This window comes from Myodes glareolus, chromosome 10 (genome assembly GCF_982192425.1).
Source record: "Myodes glareolus chromosome 10, mMyoGla1.1, whole genome shotgun sequence".
In the NCBI taxonomy this organism is placed as follows: Eukaryota; Metazoa; Chordata; class Mammalia; order Rodentia; family Cricetidae; genus Myodes; species Myodes glareolus.
In genome coordinates this window covers 35,823,937-35,844,848 of record NC_142035.1, presented here as the reverse complement: position 1 = coordinate 35,844,848, position 20,912 = coordinate 35,823,937, and the positions used below count along the sequence as shown (strand labels likewise).

At 41.9% G+C, this 20,912-nt stretch overlaps 1 protein-coding gene across 6 annotated transcripts in view; it reads right to left on the bottom strand.

Moving 5' to 3' along the window:
* The window catches only part of Kif16b (kinesin family member 16B), a 270,207-nt gene that overhangs the window by 88,666 nt on the left and 160,629 nt on the right, over window positions 1–20,912 (bottom strand). For 4 of the 6 annotated variants that reach the window (XM_048455467.3, XM_048455465.3, XM_048455472.3 and 1 more), the window contains exons 18-20: window positions 7,308–7,340; window positions 6,925–6,978; window positions 3,755–5,098 (exon numbers count right to left, since the gene is read on the bottom strand). In XM_048455467.3, the coding sequence (XP_048311424.3) occupies window positions 3,755–5,098; window positions 6,925–6,978; window positions 7,308–7,340 (1,431 nt within the window). The remainder of the gene's footprint in view (window positions 1–3,754; window positions 5,099–6,924; window positions 6,979–7,307; window positions 7,341–20,912) is intronic. The other 2 variants (XM_048455466.3, XM_048455469.3) reach the window with 1 other exon arrangement.

Below are 20,912 nucleotides of genomic sequence, written 5' to 3'. Positions count from 1 at the left end.
TATACACTTCTGCTTGACATGAAGTTCTGGGCTAAGTCTTCAAAGGTTACTAGAATTATGGGCATTTGGAGATGACAACAGAAGATGATCCTAAGACAGAAACCCATCAGGGCAAAGAGACAGATCTAGAAAATAGAGTTACATGAGCAATTAAAATGAGTCACAAATTGTGAAACCAAAAAGCATTATTGCAGATGACAGCTGGTATATACTTTAAGCTCTGCATTGTGTGAAAATTCAGGTGGACCTGACTCCTGAACAATCAGGCTGAAGGGCCAGGCTCACGGACACATTTAATCCAAGGAACAGAAGACACAGCAGCTGATAAGCACAGCCCACTCGGCGTGGCGTGTGAATACAGACAGGCATTGGACTTGGATTTCTACTGCAGGGATCACATGCATTCAACTAATCTCTCTCACTTTCTTAATCCCTCCAAATCAGAGATGCTAGTATCAAAAGCTGACACTTCTTGATGCTGCCAAGCCTCTGGTGCCACCATCAGTAACTTGACTGTTTCATCCTCTGCTAGATAGCAAGTTGAAGGCCAGTAAAGGTTACGTAAGACCGTACCTCAAAAATACCACCACCTATGACAAATAAGAATGGTGAAAGGGACCACATGGATGGCAAAGGACCAGGGACTGCTTTAAACAGGGTCTCAACAATGGCAAGCAGAATGCAAGCAGAACACGGCAATATTCATAATCTTCTGATGCCTGCTGGGTTTTCTCATGGCATTCTCCCAGGCTAAACTGTTAGAAAATCTGTACTGAGGTTACCTAGCGTGGACATTTGATTGGGACCCTAAATATGCAGTGAGATTTATATATATAGTGGGGCTCAAAAAGAACAGTACCTGAAACACACGCTATGTGAAGTACTATCCTGTCTATATTTCAGCCACATTACCAGTCCACTAACAGCTAGGAGAGAAACAGACCCAGACCAAGCCCCTAATCTGCCTCTTCTTGCATGCTACTGGTACCCACTAGTAACATAACCATTACAGGTTCAAGTCTCCTATTTTCTGCCTGGGGGTGATGTCTCTTCTTCATGGGAAAACTCAGGGACAACAGACACATGACATTTTAAACATATTTTGAGTTACATGGGATTAGTCCTCATTGGGGGCATCATGACTATGATTGTCATCATCATCATTGTTGAGGACTCTAATAACAGAGTTGACTAAACTCTGAGTATTAGCTGTTTTCATCGTATCTTTCCTATGGTGACAAGAGGGCTTCTTAGTGGAGCAGCCTGATGCATGCCACTGGGGCAGCTGGAATGAGCAATGGAAAGGAAGGCTGCGGCCTAGCGTAAGCAGTTCATATGGCATCAAGGAACCACTGTAAATACACGTTCAGTGCAGTGCTGTCCCATCTGGTGCCATGTGGTTTCAATGTTTCAGTTTGTCAGTTCCACAAGGGGCCAAGACAGGCTCCACAGCCAGTCCTGGCTTACCTGTGAGAAGGCAGAAAGAAAATAACATGTAGCAAAATATATCTGTAGAAAGCTACTGAAGCCTTGAAGCAAAGTACCCAGAATTCATCAGCCTGAATTAGATATTGGTAAAGACTATGTCCTCAGAACTCATGAAGCTAAGTGCCTCCTTGAGAGGTTTTCGAACTGCTGACACCAAGGAATCACTTCCATGGAAATTTCAAGACCATGTCTGTTATTACAGAGTATTAATACTAAATGGCTAGTTGATAAAAGTCAGGGACATCAAGCTAAAGGCTCGGGCTGCTTCTTACTGTACACTGCAGGATACAAATTGAGAGCATGCCCTCCACCACTTTAAATTTCCTGGGGCTAGAGCTTTGTCCAGCAATTTCATTTACATAACATACCTGCAATCATTTTCTTAAACCTCTGACCTACTTCTCTGAAATAATAACATTATGGTTTTGATTGTTATCTTATTTTTGTTTTGCCTGAAGGAAGTACCAGAGAGTGACTGTAAATGGAATCCATAGGATAAGCAGATCACTTAAAAGGAAGCAGTCTTGACCTTCTCAGGAAAATGATGGGTAACAGATACAGTTAACACACTGAGAAGGTCTTCCCTTGTCTCGCAACTGTACTGATGCCTCTGCCAAATACTAGTTTGGGTCTTAAGGCTAATAGAAAGAGCACTGCTGATTATGGGTGGGATAAGACAGAGCTCCAAGTCCTCCCACTTGGGCTTCAGTTAAGAACTATAAACAGAGGCATGGCATGGTGGTACATGGCTTTAATCCCAACACTCCAGAATCAGAGTCAGGCAGATCTTCATGAGTTGGAGGACATGGGTATTAAGTTCAGTCAGACATACACAGTGATAGACAGTCTTTTAAAACAAACAAACAACAATAACCTACAAACAGGAGTTCGCTGGAAAAGCCATATCTATGTTGAAGATTCTGCAGTCTGATTGACTAAATAGACTTATTAGCAATTATGAACAGCTGGAATTTTACAGATGGAGAGCAAAAGTAATTTTGGGCAGTCATTATATCTGTTAACAGTCACTTATCAGTTATATGTATCATATCTAACCCAATGACTTTTTAATCCTTGGAATGTTTTCCTAAACTTGACATGGCTAGCCTCCACCAATCCAATGGCTAACTATATTTCAGATAACAGCTAAAACCTACTGTTGAGATTTTCTTCTTAATCTATGGAATCCACTGATGTCTTCATCAATGCATTTGGTAAATGCATGATTTATGACTTTGATTTGTTAGAGAGAAGTTCATATGACTACTTCAGAGTGGGTCATATCACTCAAGACAAGTAAAATCTCTGTTCCCTGGCTGTAGTTTGGCTCAGTGTAAATGATCTCTTAATCCCTCTAGAGCAAGAAGAGCTTTGCTTTGTGTTGATAACTCAGCTGACCAGTGTACGGAGCTGAAAGGAAAAAGCCCTAAGTGGTCAAGGACATCCAGGCAGTAAGAGACAAGTCAACCAGCACGTCTCCACTTTGCAAACTGGTTATGTTCACACACAAGTGGCTTTAACCTCTCTGGGAGTCTTAGCATCACTGCAGGGCACCAGAAAAGATGCTCCTAGAGTTCTATATTTACTTATTTCAGAGTCTGCCCCTGGTAATAATGGCAACAGAATAGAAAGATAACTATTTTTTCTTTACCTTGTCAAGAGAGATTGTTTCCCAGTTTTCTTTCTAAAATGTTGACTTTAAGGGTGGGACATCCACCTGATTTTAGTAGGAACCAGATTGGCATTCACAGTGCATGAACTCTGGGGAAAGGACTTCAATGAGGCCAGTGCTGCTCACAGAGAAGATGTGAAATTCTGGTGAAGGAGGACAGGGGTGGGAGAGAGAAAGACATGGGGCGGTGAGAAGGCAAGGACAGGGATGAGAAGGGAACATGGAGGGAGGGAGGTGGAAGTGAGGCAGGGATAAGAGAGAAATAAAGGGTGGGAACCTAGGTTGAAACTCACCCAGTTTCTGCCCTTGTCAAACCACTAGAACACACACATTCCACAGGTCAGTGTATTTGTCTCAATTTTAAGTCAATGATTCTAAAACAAGTATCCTACGGACAAACAAATAAAAATTTTTAGGGGTCCTTTTATTAGGTTGAATTTTGTTTTGGTTTTTGTTTGTTTGTTTGTTTTGGTTCTGAAATCCTTTAGCCTATTTATTAGAGTGCATAAAGCCTACAGTGAGAAGCCACAGAGGCAGAAAATAAGCAATCACGTAGGCCTACCCCATGCTTCACTCCCTCTGCCTTAACCTTACCTTGCAGGGCCCTTCTCAGGGTCCTCTTGTTTGGCCTCCAGACTGGCCTGCAGCCCTGAATGCTTGGTGCTGTGGAGAGAGCTAAGTTTATGCCCCTGCTCCTGGACCTCCAGATCCAGGGAGGAGCACCTCTGTAGGGCAGAGTGCCTCTGCTCTAGGTTGGCCACAGCCTGCTCCAATGCTTCTCTCTGCTGATTCTCCTGGGACTCCAGAATCTCCTTTTCCTTTTCTCTCATGTTCTCTTCCTGTCTGGCGACATTAGCTGTGAACTGGAAGGCGGTGTGGAGCTGCTGCAGCTGGCTAGCATTAGCTTGGTACTCTGCAACTGGCTCTTCATTTTTTTCCAGTTCCCTCTCTACTTGGTAGAGAGTATTATCTAGGCCCAGGGTGCCCCTGTCAAGGATGTCAAGAGCTCTCTGTTTTTCTTCCAAGAGAGCTGGCAAATGATTCTGCAGAAGATCCCATAGCTGGCGCTCTTTGCTTTGTAGCCTGGACTGTGCAGTCTTTATTTTCTCTAGAACTTCAGGCCGGTAAGGGATGCTACTGTTATCTGTTACCAACAAGCTAGCTTCCTCGTGGGCTTTAAATCTTACACGCTCCAGGGCTTCCTGCTCTTCTTGGACTTCTTTTCTTAGAAGGTCTTTCTGTTGGACTAGGTCCTTCTCCAGGTTTGCTAGCTTGACAAGTTGCCTTCTCTTGAACTCTGAGGAGTACAGCTGAGCCCTTCCTAGTTCATCCTCGCAGGTGTGATTCCCTCGTGCTCCAGCCTCTTTGGCCCGCAAGAGGACTTCCTGGATGCCTTCTAGTTCCCCCTTTTCCTCCTGGGACTGCTGGACCTCTCCAGGACACAGCAGTGGAACAGCCTCCTGCCACTCCCGCAGTTGCTCCTCCAGGTGTGCCACCAGCAGTACCTGTTCCTTCTCTTGCTCCTCCAGTCTCCTTTTCTCCAGCTGCAGCTTGGCACTCTGCACATCTTGTTCTCTGTGCAGCTGGTCCAACCCCTGGAACACCTGGACCTTCTCCGCCTGCTCATGGCTGTTGAGCTCTTGGAGCCTGCGGAGCTCCTCTCTGATGCGAGATAAGCTCTCTTCTTCTTGCCTCCTCTGATGCTCAAGTCCCTGCTGCTCCCTGAGCCTCTCTTCCTCAAACCTTTCCTTCTCGGCCAGCAGGTCCTTCAGTTTGTTTTCAATGTGGAAGCTGCGGCGTTTGAGGCTTTCCTCCTGTTTGCGGATCTGCCGCTGAACGAGCTCTGTTTCTTTGCGCCTGGTTTCCACCTCCTGCTGCATTCGCTCTAACTCTGCCTTGTCCGATTTCTGCTTTTCCTCCATCTCTTCGATGAGTTTTCTGCAATGTAAATGCTGATTGGTCATTATTTGATCACTACATTCAGCTTAGTCCAACTTCCCCCTAAGTGGACTGGTTCTGAAAACACACAGGCAACATAAAACCAAACCTTTCATTAGAACAAATGAAGACGAAGTGCTTCTTGTTCATGTTTTCAGAAGCATGCTATTTCATTTTCATTTGATTTTAGTTACTGTCCAGTATATTGTCTGCCTAGTCTCCTAAAGTAGCTTCTGGTATCATATCTTTGTGAAGTCTAAAATCACGTGTAATGCAGGGCATAATTAAAAAAAAAACCCACCAAGCTCAAAGAGAAAAACACCCATTTTAAATTTAAATGTGGCTCATTTTATTCAGCCCAAGGACTAAACTACAAGGTGACATTGAGTAAATATTTTATTTTTGCTTTCTTCAAGTCACTGGAGTTGAATAACAAAGTCAAAATAATGGACAGTAGGCTGTTTCAGTTCAAAAGACAATCCTATATGGTCTTTAGCATTTAGTCACTGGTTCTGAGCAAACTGTATTTATCAAAATGGCCTCCAACATTGCAAACAACTGGAGTCTGTTAGGATGCTTGGACACACAGTGTCACGTGCTATGTTTTCTCTACAGGTGCAACTGATGCTTACCTGGGACAAGAATAGCTTGGGAAGTTGGAGTGGTTTCCAGAGCAAGAGCATGCAATGACAGTGCTTGAAGTTGACCTCCATCCCCTGACACCCAACCTCCTGATTAAACTCATTCCCATGAGCTGTTTAACTCCAAATTCTAGAAATATATAATTATATTTTAGACCATCTCTAGCTTTAGCTTCTTCTTCAGTGCCTACCCACCCTTCATCTACTTCGTAACTTGTTAAATAGAGCAAGGAAAAGAGAAACTATGATTGAATTAAACATGTCTCAATTAAGTGGCTGTACACACACACACACACACACAAATGAAAGCAAGCAAAGAAGAAAAAAAATGAATTACAGATGGGGAAAACACCAATAGCCTACAGAAAGTAAAGATGTTTAAAAGGACAGTGGTGCTGTTTGTGGTGGTGTATGCCTGCTTTCCCAGCACGTGGCAGGCAGATGCACCAGGCCAGCCTAGGCCACATACTGAAACCCTATCTAACAGCAAGCAAAGCAGTTCAAAAAAAAAAAAATCAAAGGCTGGGGATAGAGCTCAGTGGAAAATCATTGGTCTAAGACAATGGTTCTCAACCTCCCTCATGCTGTGACCCACATGTTGTGGTAACCCCACTATAAAATTATCTCTTTGCTACTTCATAACTGTAATCTTGCTACTGTTATGAATTATAATGTTAATATCTGTGTTTCCTGATTGTCTTAAGCAACCCTTGTGAGAGCATCAATCGACCCCAAAAGTGGTTGTGACCCAAAGGTTGTGACCCATTGCGCTTACATGTAGGCAACATATGAGTAAATTTAAAATAAAATAAATAAAACTTATTTTTAAAATTAAGTTGAAGATGGACTATTACAAAGGAAAATGCTTTTTATCTTTTAATCTTTATAAACTCATGACTTTATACTAAACCCCCAGGAATACTAAGACTTGGCGTTAATTTCAACAGAGCTCAGATATTTAATTTACTGACTATTTCCCTTTCTCACAAGTATTTGAAGATGAACTGCTGTGAAAATTTAAAGATAACATAAAGTCAATCCCTTGTAAGAAACTACTTACAGGCATCAGACATGGAAACAGCAGAGTTGGAGCGAGAGCGAATGATGGAAGCAGAAGAAGTGAACTCAGAGAGGACACTAACAGAGCAGTCAGACGCAGCCTCACAGGCAGGCCTCACAGCTTACCTTTTACTTTCTAGTTTTTCAAGTTCTTCACGCTGCTGTCTCTCAAATTCAAGTCTGATGAAATCAAATGAAAAAAGTCACTTCTATGAAGGAGCTTTTCTCTCTGCACACAGAATCACACACTGGAGCACAGATTTGTCTATTACTTTAATTACTATGGATTAGCAAGTTTAAAATGCATTCTTTGCTCTATCACTATGATTAGAAATTAGATATAATTTAGGTGTTTGAACTTAGACTGAAGAGAACAGATTTGATTTGAAAGAAAATAAAATATCACTGTAGTTAAAAAAAAAAACAGAATTAAACACAACTTCTAAATGCTAAGCATGTCTATTCCATGCAGCTTAGTCACTGGTGAGTAAGTAAGAAGGAGAATCTACCTTAGACAGATGGGTCCTTTTATAGGGAAAAGACTGCCAGGGAGGTAGAGGGGAGAGAGCACAGACATCCATTAGGAAGACAATTCAATAGGAGAAAACACCAGGAGAAAAGCAGTAAGGTACTTAAGAGACAACGGTCATGCATTGATCAAAAGGTCTTTTTGCAAATATCACATTTCCCAGGAAGTGCATGAAGCAAACACTGCAGAAAGTTAGCCTGCTGTTTCTCACACATCTGTGACAGTGGTAGGACCTCTGACTACTGAGCACAAACAGTTACTGTGCTCTATCATAGTTCCTCTACTCAGAGGCTCAGGCGTGCTATGAGACTACACAAAGTCACAGAGCTGTAACAAAATAATGGAAAATAGGTCAAGAAGAATTTGCAAATTCTAACATAAGCAATTTCCCTAACAATAAGAAATACGTTTCACTTTTTCAGTTTAACACCATGAATTATAATCCTTGAACATACACATTTCCCTGTGGTAATGTGTATGTTGCAAAGCTGAGCTCGGGAACCATGCACCATAAACTATTTTCCTTAGACCATGTGCAAATCCAAACTGGCAACACAGATGCTTTTACAACAGGTATCTAAGATATGTGTCAAAGGGATCTCTTCTCTCTTGGCTAATGTGGAGAGGACGGTGTCTGGTGGCCTTTCTAAGCAGAACTGTACATGCATGACACAAGAACAGTCATGCCGACCTGCACAGGCTGTCTCCTTTGTTCTCCCAGAATATTAAGGCTGTAAACTGTATCTCAAATTATAGACCAGGAACCCAAAGCCTGGATGTCTCCAGAACTTGCTCCAGATCACAGTGCTGGAGCTGGCATTTGAACTCACAACAATCTGCTTCCAAAATGCACCCTCTGCTGACTCACTCTGCAAACTTGTTCAGATTTGTGATATAAAATACAAGAACTTATCTCTTAAGTTTTACATTATAAAAAAAATAGACCTACAATCAAGATAATGATTCCCATTTATAGAAAAGACTAAAATTTAAAAATCATTAACAACCACAAAACCTATTTGGTGCTCACTCAAGTAAGGTCATGATTCAGAGAAGAGCAACATGATTCAGGGATCCTACTTTAAACATGAGGGGACAGGAACTGTTGCTGATGGCATATAACTTCTGTCAGATAGTACATATTTACTAATTATACTTTAAAATGTATCCCTTTCCACAATCCATAATTATTTCAGATAGCATACCACAATAGACTGTAAAATATAAGTGTGAGCCTGTCAGTATCTCTAGACAGTGTACCAAATATAATTGTATGTAAATGTAGCTACATTTTAAAGCAAGTACAATTCACCCTCTTATATTACTGGGATTATCATGGCCCCAAATGCTAATTTTCCAAAAGTTATAATTAAAAAGAAAACTATAAAAGGATGTAATTTTTGCAGCTGTTTTTAATATTTTAAAATGACATTTGGAGGTACACATTCTGTGGTAGGTCCAACAGAAAAGCACAGCATACCATCTATTTTTATCAGGAATAAACTCTCTTCATTAAAAGACAGCTAGCATTTTTAGGTATAACTGCACATCTTGCAATTTACATTCCTGTTATCATCAGCAATAGAAAATGAGAGGGCTGGAGTTTCTCAGTTCACACCATTACTTTGAAAGTGAGACTGTGATTATTTTTAAAAAAGAGAGAAGAAATGAAGAAAAATTTAAATAGGCAAAACCCATAAATATTTGCATCCTTATGCTATTGTAATACTGATTAGTTTAGTACCTCTAACGTCAGGCCCCAAAGTAGAAAGAGACAGCTGCCCATGTCCAGCCAACACTTTAGCTGGCAGCTACAGTGGTACAGGCAAGGGCTGTGAGAGAATGAACTCCAGACTACAGCACATATACAAGGGAGTTCTCATTTGGCAAAGGCTCCTGCCTGGATATCGGACTCTATTGTCTGAACAGGTATATGGTTAAGAATAAGGAAAAAAATATGTATCATTGCATAGACTTGGATTTTCTATTAGCAACTTGTAGTAAAGGAGGTCTAGTTATGTAGGTTGTGACTATGTACGTTACCAAATTGATGTGCAACTCATACACAGGGCCTTCCTGGAATTCTTATTATATTAGACCCCACATTTTCTTTGTGTATTGGGTTTTACAAAGTATTGTGTCTCTACTCACAGATACCTACTGAACACACCCTGGCCAGTGCCTGGAGGCTTAGTGACATTCTTTAGTAAAAATCCTGGTAAGAAAATCCTAGAACTCAGTGGAAGATGATTGTTCTTTTTCTGGTCAATTACAGGACATTAAAATCTTTCCTCAGGGCAACAGCGCTCATATAAATGTTCACTGGAAAGCTAGGAAAAGGAACTTTATAGAGACGATGGACAGGAATTTCTAACCCCTCCATGTTACACACTGGGTTATCCAACAGTGGCCACTATACAATTGCAATCTAAGGGTGTTAGGCAAGAAGGGTGTGAGGCAGGGTACGAGTTTCAACATAACCTGGAAAGTTACCCTCTAGCTAAGTCAGAATGTGAATATCCAAAGCATCCTGGCAAGGATTTCCTAAATAAACTCTCACACCTTATTCTAGAACGTGTCCATAGACTTCCAGATTGTAAGATATTACCTGCAAACTGAAGATAGCCAAAAATAACACTTTTTTTTTTTAAAAAAAAAGCAGTGTAATTTGATGCCATAAGCATTTTTTGTAGTTCTTCCAAGGCTACTTCGGTTAACAGTCCTGTAACCTGATTAAGTAAAATTCAAACACACCCAAGTCAGTCCAGTTCTAGGTCAAGATCAGAGGCTTGGTGAAGTGGGTATAGACACAAGAGGCATTGCCTTCAGCTTGGCACATACCTCTACACTCTAGCCATCTCTGCAACAGTAGAGTCCAGCAGTATTGGAGAAGAGTACACGAGAAGCCCCTCCTAAGAGGAGCTGGGAGGAGAACTCACCTCGTCTAGCTCTCCACCCATTCTCACACGGACCTTGGAATTCCACTGACCTCTTTAGACAAACCATGGTTGAAGAGGTGAGGGTCCTTAGAAGTTAAAATTTATCTGTTAGTTCAAAACCCACTCTTCCTGTTCAACACACTAGAACAGTGTGTCACAGGCAATCTTCCTACGCTTCCTTCAGCCTCATGTTGACCACAGCAAAGCTTTACCAAGCTTCTGACATGTGGGCAGTGCTGGGGAGAAAGGGAAAGGACAGAGTGTGCTTGCACAGTTAAGGGGTCCCGAGTGTATGGAAACGACATGTGCAGACCACAAGGACAACCATGAGCCAGAACAAAAGGCGGCTTTGACAGGGTGTCAGGGAGAGGTAGCATGGCTACGGGGATAGAGAGAGTGAAGCCTTGCAGAGGAGGGGCTGCTGAAGGTTGACCTTGAGAAAGAGAATTATGATGCCCAGGATGCACTGAATAGGGATGAATTACGAGAAAAGGGAAACAGTGAAGGAGAACATATATAAGGGACAGCAGGAAGCAGGAACTGGCCTCAGCTGTCCACTGTACAAAGTGCAGCAGGAATCAAGGTTGCTAAAGCCAGGGCAGCAGCACTGCAAACAGAATGGCCAGGCCAAGGTAGCATTTAGCTCTGTGGATCAGACTGGCCTTGAACTCAGAGATCCATCTGCCTCTGCCCACTAAGTACTGGGATTAATGGTATGTACTATGATGTCCAGCTCTAAGCTTTCCATTAATTCCTTTCATAATTAGCAGGTAGTTCTTACCCTGAGTTCACCACTCCCTTTATTTCATTTAACAGCAGGTTTTCTTTAAACATCTTTTTGGTGTTCCTTTTCTCCTCAAACTACATCTGGTCATTTTTCCTTGCTCAGTTTGCTCCTTTTACTTACAGAGCCACATAAATGTGGCTGCTAACAACCAATGGCACAGTCAAAGCCAGGCTGTCTAGAAATCCCCTTTACCAAGTCTCTTAATCCATAACTCAACTTAGCCTCAGACAGATTTTTTTGGGGGATAAGGGAGAAAGCATCCACATTCTTTGGCAAAATATCATAAGAATGGTTTCTAGGCCACATACTAACATTCTTCTCTGAAACTCCTGAGCTGGGCGGGCCCCACAGTTCAAATCACCCTTGGCAACACTGGCTTCCATGTTCCTTCTAGTATGATCCACTAGGCCCACTTTTTCTAATACAAAGTCCCAAAGTCAGCATTTCTCCAAACAAAAGCAAGGTCAGATCTATTACCCAGTCCCTGGTACCAACTTCTATCTTAGCTTTGGTTTCTATTGCAATAAAGTGAAACCATGACCATAGCAACTATTATAAAGGAAAACATTTAATTGGAGCTGGCTTACAGTTCAGAGGTTTAGCCCATTCATGGTGGGAAGCATGTTAGCATGCAGGCAGACATGGTCCTGGAGAAGGAGACATGAGTTCTATATCTGGATCAGCAGGCAGTAGGAAGAGAGAGTTTTACTGGGTCTAGCTAGGGCTCTTAAAATCTCATAGTCCACCCCCAACAGGCCACCTCCTAATGATAAAGCGTTCAAATTTATGAGCCTATTGGGGACATGCCTATTCAAACCACCATGTTCCCCTTAGCAGGTGTCTTAGGGTTTCTGTTGCTGTGAAGAGACACCACGAGTACAAGTCTTACAGAGGAAAATATGTAATTGAAGTGGCAGCTTAGTTCAGAGGTTCAGTCCATTATCATCATGGCGAGGAGCATGGCAGCATGCAGTCGGACATGGTGCCGAGAAGAAGCTGACAGTCTTACTGAGAGTAGCAGGAGCAGAGCAGCCCGAGAGCTCACCCTCACAGTGGCACACTGCCCCCAACAAGGCCTCATCTCCTAATAGTGCCACTCCCTCTGATCTTATGGAGGCCAGTAACATCCAAACTAACACAGAAGGCGATGCAGACACGTGCGCCTCTGTGTTTCTGATGGCATTTTGGGAACTCTGTGCCCAACCAGTCTGTATCTACTCCCAGACTTCCTCTGCAATGGCTTTCCAACTCCCCAGTACAACAAGCTCCTTGTCTTCCCTGCTTTTAATCTATTCATATGTTTTCTTTATTATTCCTCCTGTTGCTTTAATTTTTTTCAATAGTTACCATCAAATAAAGAATTCTGCATATGAATATGGCTGACAGAATATCAAATTAGGCAAAGATTTAAATTAGAAAATTACAATGCTATCTAGAATTTAGATGGGGAAAATGAAATAGCTTAAAATGTCCTTATTTATTAGACAAAAGTTAAGTAAGCTAAATAAATTTAACTTTAAGAAGTTAAATAATGATATAAACAAAGAATGAATAGTTACATTCAGTGGTCTAAAGGAAAATCTCACAATGAAATGTAAGTAGAGAAAATAGAAGACAGAACTATATATTTAGGACTGTCTCAATTTTAAAAGTACTCTCTATGATGCACTATTAAAGTAAATGAAGTCCAAGTAAATAAATATACTTTAAAAGATAAGCAAATATTACCAATGCAAGCCAATGGTTACAACTTGGTAGAAGAATTATAAATATCTGTGATTATTTTATTCATTTCTGAATGTTTTGTTTTTTTGTAGTAAGTATGAAAAACTACCTAAGCTTTTAAAATCTCCTCAGCTTGTAACAACCAATCCACCTCTGTTGGGTTTTATCAGCCTCTGGTTCATTTCCACTTATTTCTGACAATGATGACAATTACCATTAATAGGTCATATGAGATGCAGGGATTGCTGATGTTGACTCAATACCTGTTGTCATGAAGCTGGGCAATAGTTACTCAAACGTAGACTTATGGTGTATGATAAAAGGAGATGGAAATGCCTCATCCTGGAACAAGTCACACCTACACACCTACTCCAAAGTAGGAACATTGCACTGAGGAAACCAGCCCTGTTAGTTTACCTCTAAACATGGACATAGAGAACAAAATACAATTGCACCAAAAGACACAATCCCCAACTGCTTAAACTGTTAACACGAAAGATGGAACAGACTATGAATGAGTAACTCAGGAGATGAAATGTGGCTTGCAGTTAGAAGTCCCCTTTGAGAAAGTGACATTTAAACTGAAACCTTAGAAGTGACAGTGGATTCTGCTACCCTAAGAGCTAGCTGATGGCTACATGGACAAGAGTTGCAGGAGGCACATGGGATACCCTGGGAGGAGGACGAATGCGTACAAGGTGAGTGCATCACAGAACCAGAATGTACTCTAAACAAATGGTTGCCAAGGAACAGAGCTAGTGACACACAAATTAACACAATAGAGTAGTTCAACAGATATCATGCTGCTGTGCATGACTAACTGGAACTCTCCTGCCTCACCTTTGCCCGCAATATCCATTTATCATCTCACTAAGAAATGGCTCATTTGCTCAATTGAGCTCTAGAATGGAAAATAAGAAAAATAACCTGGCCCACCAGGCAAGCTAAAGTAAGACAAGAAATTGACTTGTTCATGAAATCAACAGTTCAGCTTTCTATCCATTTTGTATACAGAAAGCTCACAGGCCTGTCATTTAAAGTGGATCATAGTGGAATGATATTCAAGGATTTAAAAACCAACAAAGGACAGCAAAGTCAGTAAATAACACCAATCTCAGCTAATGGAAGAAGAAACCACTTCCTTTAGTTTCTTTCATTACAAGTTCCTAAAGACTGTGTATCTTAACAAGCTATTTAAGACAATCTATAGCCATCGTAAAGTTAGTAAATGACCCATAAAAGAGGGGGACAACTAAGACCAAAGTTGGAGAAGAAACCAGGACTGCAGCAAACTTAACTAGAAAAAAACGACAAGGCTCAATAAAATGAAGCAACAGAGATAAACACAGTAAATAACCCTCAAGTACACACAGGCTAACTACCAAATTACCAGCAGCATAAATATTGTCAACAACATGCATAAAGCTCACATGTTCAAGGTCGGAAAGAAAAAGAGAAGCAACTTACAAAGCAGGAGAGAGTGAAGTGGAAGGAACAAGAAATGTGTAGCTGGGGAGGGGGACACTATTCTTCCCAGGGAAGATCTTTCCTAAAACATATGGAGAGGACCACAGCCCTGCGCGGAGGTACAAATCTCAGCAGGAGTATCCCAACTACAACAAGACTATTCCCTGAGGTCCCTCTGTGTTGCTGAAAGGGGGAAGTGCTAAGTTCTACAGACTGTGCTAGAGCCACCTGACAAACCATATGCTGTGTCTGTTTCCTAGAAAAGGTTGATTTCATCCTTAGTGACACTAAGGGTAGACACTATGGCAGCTCTGACTCTGATCCTGACGGCTCTTTCTAGGACAATGCCGGTTATCTTTTCCAGTTAGTGAAGAAAGGGAGGATGAGAGGGAGGCCATCAGGAAGAAATAAACAGTCTTTAAGAAAAGGGGGTAAAGAGACAACAGAGCATATGAGACGTGAAAGGGAAAGGGGACTAAAGGGACACAGGTAGAAAATGAGGCATATAGGGCTGGGAGAGGGAATGGAATCTGAAATGAACACGTGTGTACAGTCTTATCATTAGTGTCATTTGAGCCTCAATGCTGTATTTCCACAGCTTTCCACATTATGTTAGAAAGCTTTCATTAACAAGAACTAGGAAAAGGGCAGAAGATACAAGGAAAAGAAACCACTTTCTTGTTAGGTAATATTGATCAGCTGGTAAGAATTCTTCACAACTATATCGGTGCCTCTCACTGTTTGCATATAATCTTAAAACTCTTCCATCAGACTTGAGTTCCTTCTGGCTTTATTTTCTGGAACTCCATTCCTACACTCAACCAGAAGACAGCAAGAATGTGGGAACTACCCTCACTCAGCATTCTAGTATAGTCATAGACACTGGGTCCTGGGTTATAACCAGGACACTGAAGGAGGGCATGCATTTCTAGACAGCCATAGTTGCAGGCTTCCTGGGAGTATGATTTAGAGCTGCATCCAGAAAGCTGTATTCACAAGAATATATTCAAGAACTCAAGAAGATTCTTTGAAACTGTCTAGAAGAAAAAGAAACTCTCAAAGTATTAGCTGGAAGGAGATGAAATAATTTATTAATGTGTAACCAGTGGTGTGGGACAATTCTGTATTCTATCAATTACATTTTAAATTAACGCTGATTGGCGCGTAGCCAGGCAGGAAGTAAAGGCGAGATAAGACAGGAAGTAGAGGTTGGTCAATAAGAACAGGAGAATTCTGGGAAGGAAGAAGCCCATTTCTTCCCAGTCCTGCCCAGACACTGAAGAAGGAAGATGTGACTTGCCCCGCCGAAAAAGGTACGGAGCCATGTGGCTAACATAGATGAGAATAATGGGTTAATATACATTATAAGAGCTACTATGAAGCCTGAGCTAATGGGCCAATCAGTTTATCATTAATATAGTCCTCTGTGTAATTTCTTTGGGGCTTACTGGCTGTGGGAACTGGGCAGGACAGAAACCCCAACAAGCAGGCCCACATGTTACACACAAGGATATATTCAAGAACTCAAGAAGATTCCTTGAATCTGTCAAGAAGAAAAAGAAACTATCAAAGTATTAGCAGGAAGGAGATGAAATAATTTATTAATATGTAACCCAAAACCTTCAAATTCTACTCTCTGATCTAAAAATACTAGTGCTACATTTTGTTTTGTTTTGCCCCCAGGAAGATAGTAAAGAGAACACAAGAATTAGCTACAAATCTCTCCAGTCTGATAGCATGTGATAACTGGAAACTAGACAACAAAAAAAATCAATATAAGACATGTCTAGTAAAACAAGGAATATCTATAGTTGAATATCATATGGCTATTAAAAGAGTATAAAACAGCCATGAAAGGAAAATAGTAAATGCAAAAAATTCCAAAAGACAAAAACAAAAAAATATTTGCATATTCAGAATGAGCCCGTCTTGACAAACACAGTAAATGTCAGACATCTGACAAGAAACACATGACTAGAAAAGGGCAGGGGCCATCAAGGCCCAGAAGGCAGGAAGATGGGACCTAGTGGTTTGTTGGTACTGATAGCAGGAGTGATGGGTGGCAAGATATACTATAGTAACAGTTACAAGGAAAAGAGTATTCTGTAACCCAGGTCTGGCTAGAAACCTCAAGCCTAAGCTCCTAGAGACATGTTTCCTCCAGTTAGATCCCACACATCCCAAATGGGGCAACAGGTTGGAACCGACTCCTCAAGCGTGAATCTGTGGAAACCATGTTGGAGAAGGAGAGAAAAGAGGCATACTTAGAGGGGAGTACCACAGTTAAGGCAGAGTACATGGCCACATACTAGCTCTGCAGTGGTTTCTTTTTCTTGGTTGTGATTTGAACTTCCTACGATAAATACTTAAAGTTCACTAGCTCTCTTCTATATCTTCCTTGATGGTGGAGAGCTTCTGGCTATCTCAGAGTTAAGGGCTTTCCATGGCCACAAGCTGTGTGGTGGCCTTGGGTGAAGTACCTTAGCTGGTTCACCAAATATAGCCCTGACCCCGACTTCTGACATTTTTAAAACTTAGCTTGGTTAGAAACTGAGTTGATTCTTTTCAGAATTTAATTATTCAAATTTATCCATTTAAATGGGCTCACCACTGTGCAGTACTTAGAGGAGGCTAATGTGCCAGCAAAAATTTCTTTTATTTTCAATACTGAAATGAACTTGGAAGGTATCTAATTTTGCTTCAAGCACTTTCAAGAAGCTGTGAATGCTTCCGCCTCCTGCCAAATTAGCTGCCTGTTTGCAGTCTCCAGCGAGGTGGAGGAGGCTGAGCAGTCGGCTTGCTTTCTTCTTAAAGACGCTGTGCCAGTGAGAAGGAATGTTTCCCCTGCAGGGAAATTATCTGCTGGCAAAGACCCTGGCTGGGCACTTCTCCAAAGTAGAGCTAACTCCCCAAGGAAGCCACCAGGCTGCTTTGCCCCATCCAGAAATTCTCTGGCATTAAGAACCGATGTGTGTACAAATCAGTTTCCAGAGAGCTTGAGATGCAGGCCAGCAGCGGCTTCCAAAACTGTAGGAGAAACAGAGTCCAACTTGATGTGCCCAGCTGGACAGAGGGGACCATGCATAGATATAAGGACTTGATATTAAAACAAGCAAACAACCCCCAGAGCCTACTAAATTCAGATTATGATTCTATTGTTGGTGTTTGTTTTTAAATACTGGCTATCTAATAGATGAACAGTTGTCCATTGAACAAAATGGGGGTAAGCAGAGAAAGAAAGGAAGAAAGAGAGAGAGAGAGAGAGAGAGAGAGAGAGAGAGAGAGAGAGAACCAGCTTTAAACACAAGTTGGATCTCACCAGATACGGTCATTAGCAAAATAGTTGGCACCACAGTTGGGATAGTTTGGTTCTGGAAGGAGTATTAAGCAGTATTTTTAAAAATCTATTATAAAACTAAATCTCACTCCTCCACTCTTTTCCCCATATCAAAGGAAACAAAGGTATATACATCTGTGATCTTTAAGCAAGCCACCAACCATAAAGGAAGCACTCACTAAGACAGGAGACAGAGCACAAAGGTCATGCGCACTACAGGCATCTGGAAACCACCGAAAGACACATTCCAGAGCTTCTCTGCTGCCCCAGATCTCTAGATTGGCAAAAAGCTACTTCCTCTATGTACGATTTGAAACTGAGTAAGGTACAGAGGGCCTTCAAGGGGCCCGGACACTAGAAGAATTTGGAAAGAGAAGGCATGCGCAGAATGTCTGCCCAAAGGAAAAAAAAGACAAAATTTCAACTCAAAAGGAGCTGGGCAGAATCACTGAATATGTGATTCCTGGATAAGATTACAAGGAAACTAACCAGAGGAAGCAGATGGAAGGGCTTTACATAAACTTTCATAGGTATGGGGCAAGTTTGCTTTATCCAATCAGGTCAAGGGTTCAGTGTGAATAGTGAGAGAAGACCACACTGGAGAGCAAAGTCTTGGATGACAGTGATAGCGCTGTGGAAACTGGGCCTGACGCTAGGAAGAAGGAGTCACCAAGGAGGGCTCAAGGAACACAATGCAGAGTACCCTCAGGTTCAGGTGGGGTAGAAATCTAGAGCCCTCTTCCCCAGAGAGGAGGCAGGAAGCCTACAGAGCAATCACAAGATAGCCCAAGGGTAGCATGTGCAAGACAGCACTATGGTTCTGTGGTTCCTGCCAACTTTAAAAGCACCGCCTGCACTTACTAAGTCATACCGCAAGGTGACTGAGCCTCTGCCTGTCCTCACCATTCAAGCCCCACCATAAGGTAGGGCAAGTGAGAGGCTCTCAAACGCCAGGCACATGAATGAGTAAACGCCCACTTTTATTCATCATTTTCATTTCATTCATAGCACAAGCGAGGCTGAGAGCTTCCTACAGGCCATACAAACACTGCTGCCGCGAGAGCTTTCGCCATGGGGAATTTGACTAGTGACAGAAGACTCAAACCCACTGCCACTCACAGAAAGAAGTTCAAGGCCCGGGGCCCAGTTACTCAACACTGCTCTTATTATTCTCAGTGCCTTTTGACAACCTGACCCTCTTATGTTTGTATTTCAGCTAAACAACATCCAACCAAAGATTAAAGCCTCAAACTTGAAATAAACAGTTTTCTTCGTAAAGTCCACAGACAGTTAAACTGCCAGGACCCAGAGCTGCCTGCCTCGCTTGTTTCTAGCCCACCTTTCCTCTAGGTTCCTTGTCCTACTGCCTCATTCCAAGCCCTCGTCACCAGCATCCTAACAGCCCCTTCTCAACTGTTGCCATTACTCAGCCTTCCGAATGACTCTATCCAGTGCAAATGTGACCAAACTCCTCCTGGAACATGAACACTTTCTGTACTCAGCACTGGTTGGGTTTAACATGTGAAATGAGCTGGCTGTAATCACTGGGAAGCCCTTTCATATTAGAGATGCAGCCACAACCTATTTACAGTAATGGGGGGTGTTATTCCTTGCTCCTCTATTTCTAAACAGTTTTTCACCAAAATTGGATAATCTTCAGAAAACAGAAAAGAATAAGACAGAGTGATAAAGAACCACAGGAAGATAGCTCCTTGGATCCACCAGGATGACTGTTGTCAAATACAGAAATCCTCACAGGTGGGTGAGCCTCCCTCACTGGTAAGAATATGCGGATGGCAGAGCCACATGAAAAGCAGACTAGCCCTTTACTGAAATGTTTGGAAGAGCTCAAATCAAAGGCTTGAGCAGACATCTGCACACTCCTGTCCATGAAGAATTATTCCAACAGCTAACAGTAGAAACAGCCACTGCCCGATGTCCATTAACAGAGGAGTGGACAAAGGAAATGTGAGAAACATGTACATAGGACTGCTACTCAGCCGGAAAACAGGGAGTTCTGATGAAATGGTAAAACCTGAAGAAATCTGCTAAGTGAATTAAAACAAACACAAATGGAAAAATGTTCTGATCTCACATGTAAGACATAAATGTATAAAGAAGTAAAATTCATAAAAACAAACGAACAATAACAAAAACAGAAAATGAGTCCTGCGCAGGAAGGCATTATTTCAAGAACACAGTGCTGCATCTTGTAAGATGAAGAATGTTCTAGAGGTTGCCTACACGGAAACAACAGTGCACTTTACTATACAGTGTACTTAAAATGGCTATGATGGTAAAACATAGTAAGTCTCTTTTACCACAGCTACACATAAAAGTAGTTACCAAACATAAAAAGTAGTTATCAAACATGAGTACATAGAGAATAATTCACATTTGTGGACTGGAATACAGACTTTAAATATACATTCTAGATGAGCTGTTTTGTTGTTTTGAGATGGGAGATTGTATATCCCAGGCTGGTTTTGAACTTATTACATAGCTGAGGCTGGTCCTAAACTCCTGATTCTCCTGCATCTATCTCTCAGTGCTGAGACTGAGGACATAGATTACCTGGCTCTGAGGAAGCTTTCTTAAAAGGATAATCAGAATTTACAAATGTAATTTTCATATACAACACTACGTTCATACTTTAGGAACCTGAGCTGCAATTTACACCCCAAATTCATCTTGCCAAACACAGAAATACAATCCCCAAAGAGCCACTCTGTGAGTGCTTGTGTGCTTCCAGGGAGCTCTCCCTCCTGCTGGGCCTCACCCTGCTGACTCCACTTAAGGCCTTCTCTCAGTGTGACTCCTTCTGCCCTGCTCTCCTCTGGAGCTCTGTATTTCCTGCAGTGGACCTCCTCAGCTAGTGACATCTCTTTCCTGCAAACACTTCAGGGCCCAGCAAGGACACACTTCACCTGGAAATCACAGAGTAAAACCTCTGGCACAAAGTCAGGGAAGGTGGGTGATGAGGACTAAGTCCCCAGTTAGCATTCTCTACCTCTCTCTTCTCCAAGCAGGGCCTTGTTACAGGTTGGGAACGCTATGATCTTAGTTACAGAAGAGAAAGTATACTTAGGATTCCTTGTAATCCTGCTGTCCACTCTATGACAAGAACTCTGGTCACTTAGTCCAGGGTGTAAGCTTCTACGCCATTGAGAATGAGCTAAACTACACAAGAAACTGGCACCAATGCAAGGAAATCATATTCCGTTTCCAAAAAGACAAACGGTTCTCATGAATCAAACTCATACAGATTCCAAGGGACTGGATACAGGTGACATCACCCCTAACAAAGACTGCTGCTGGAAGCCACAGGGC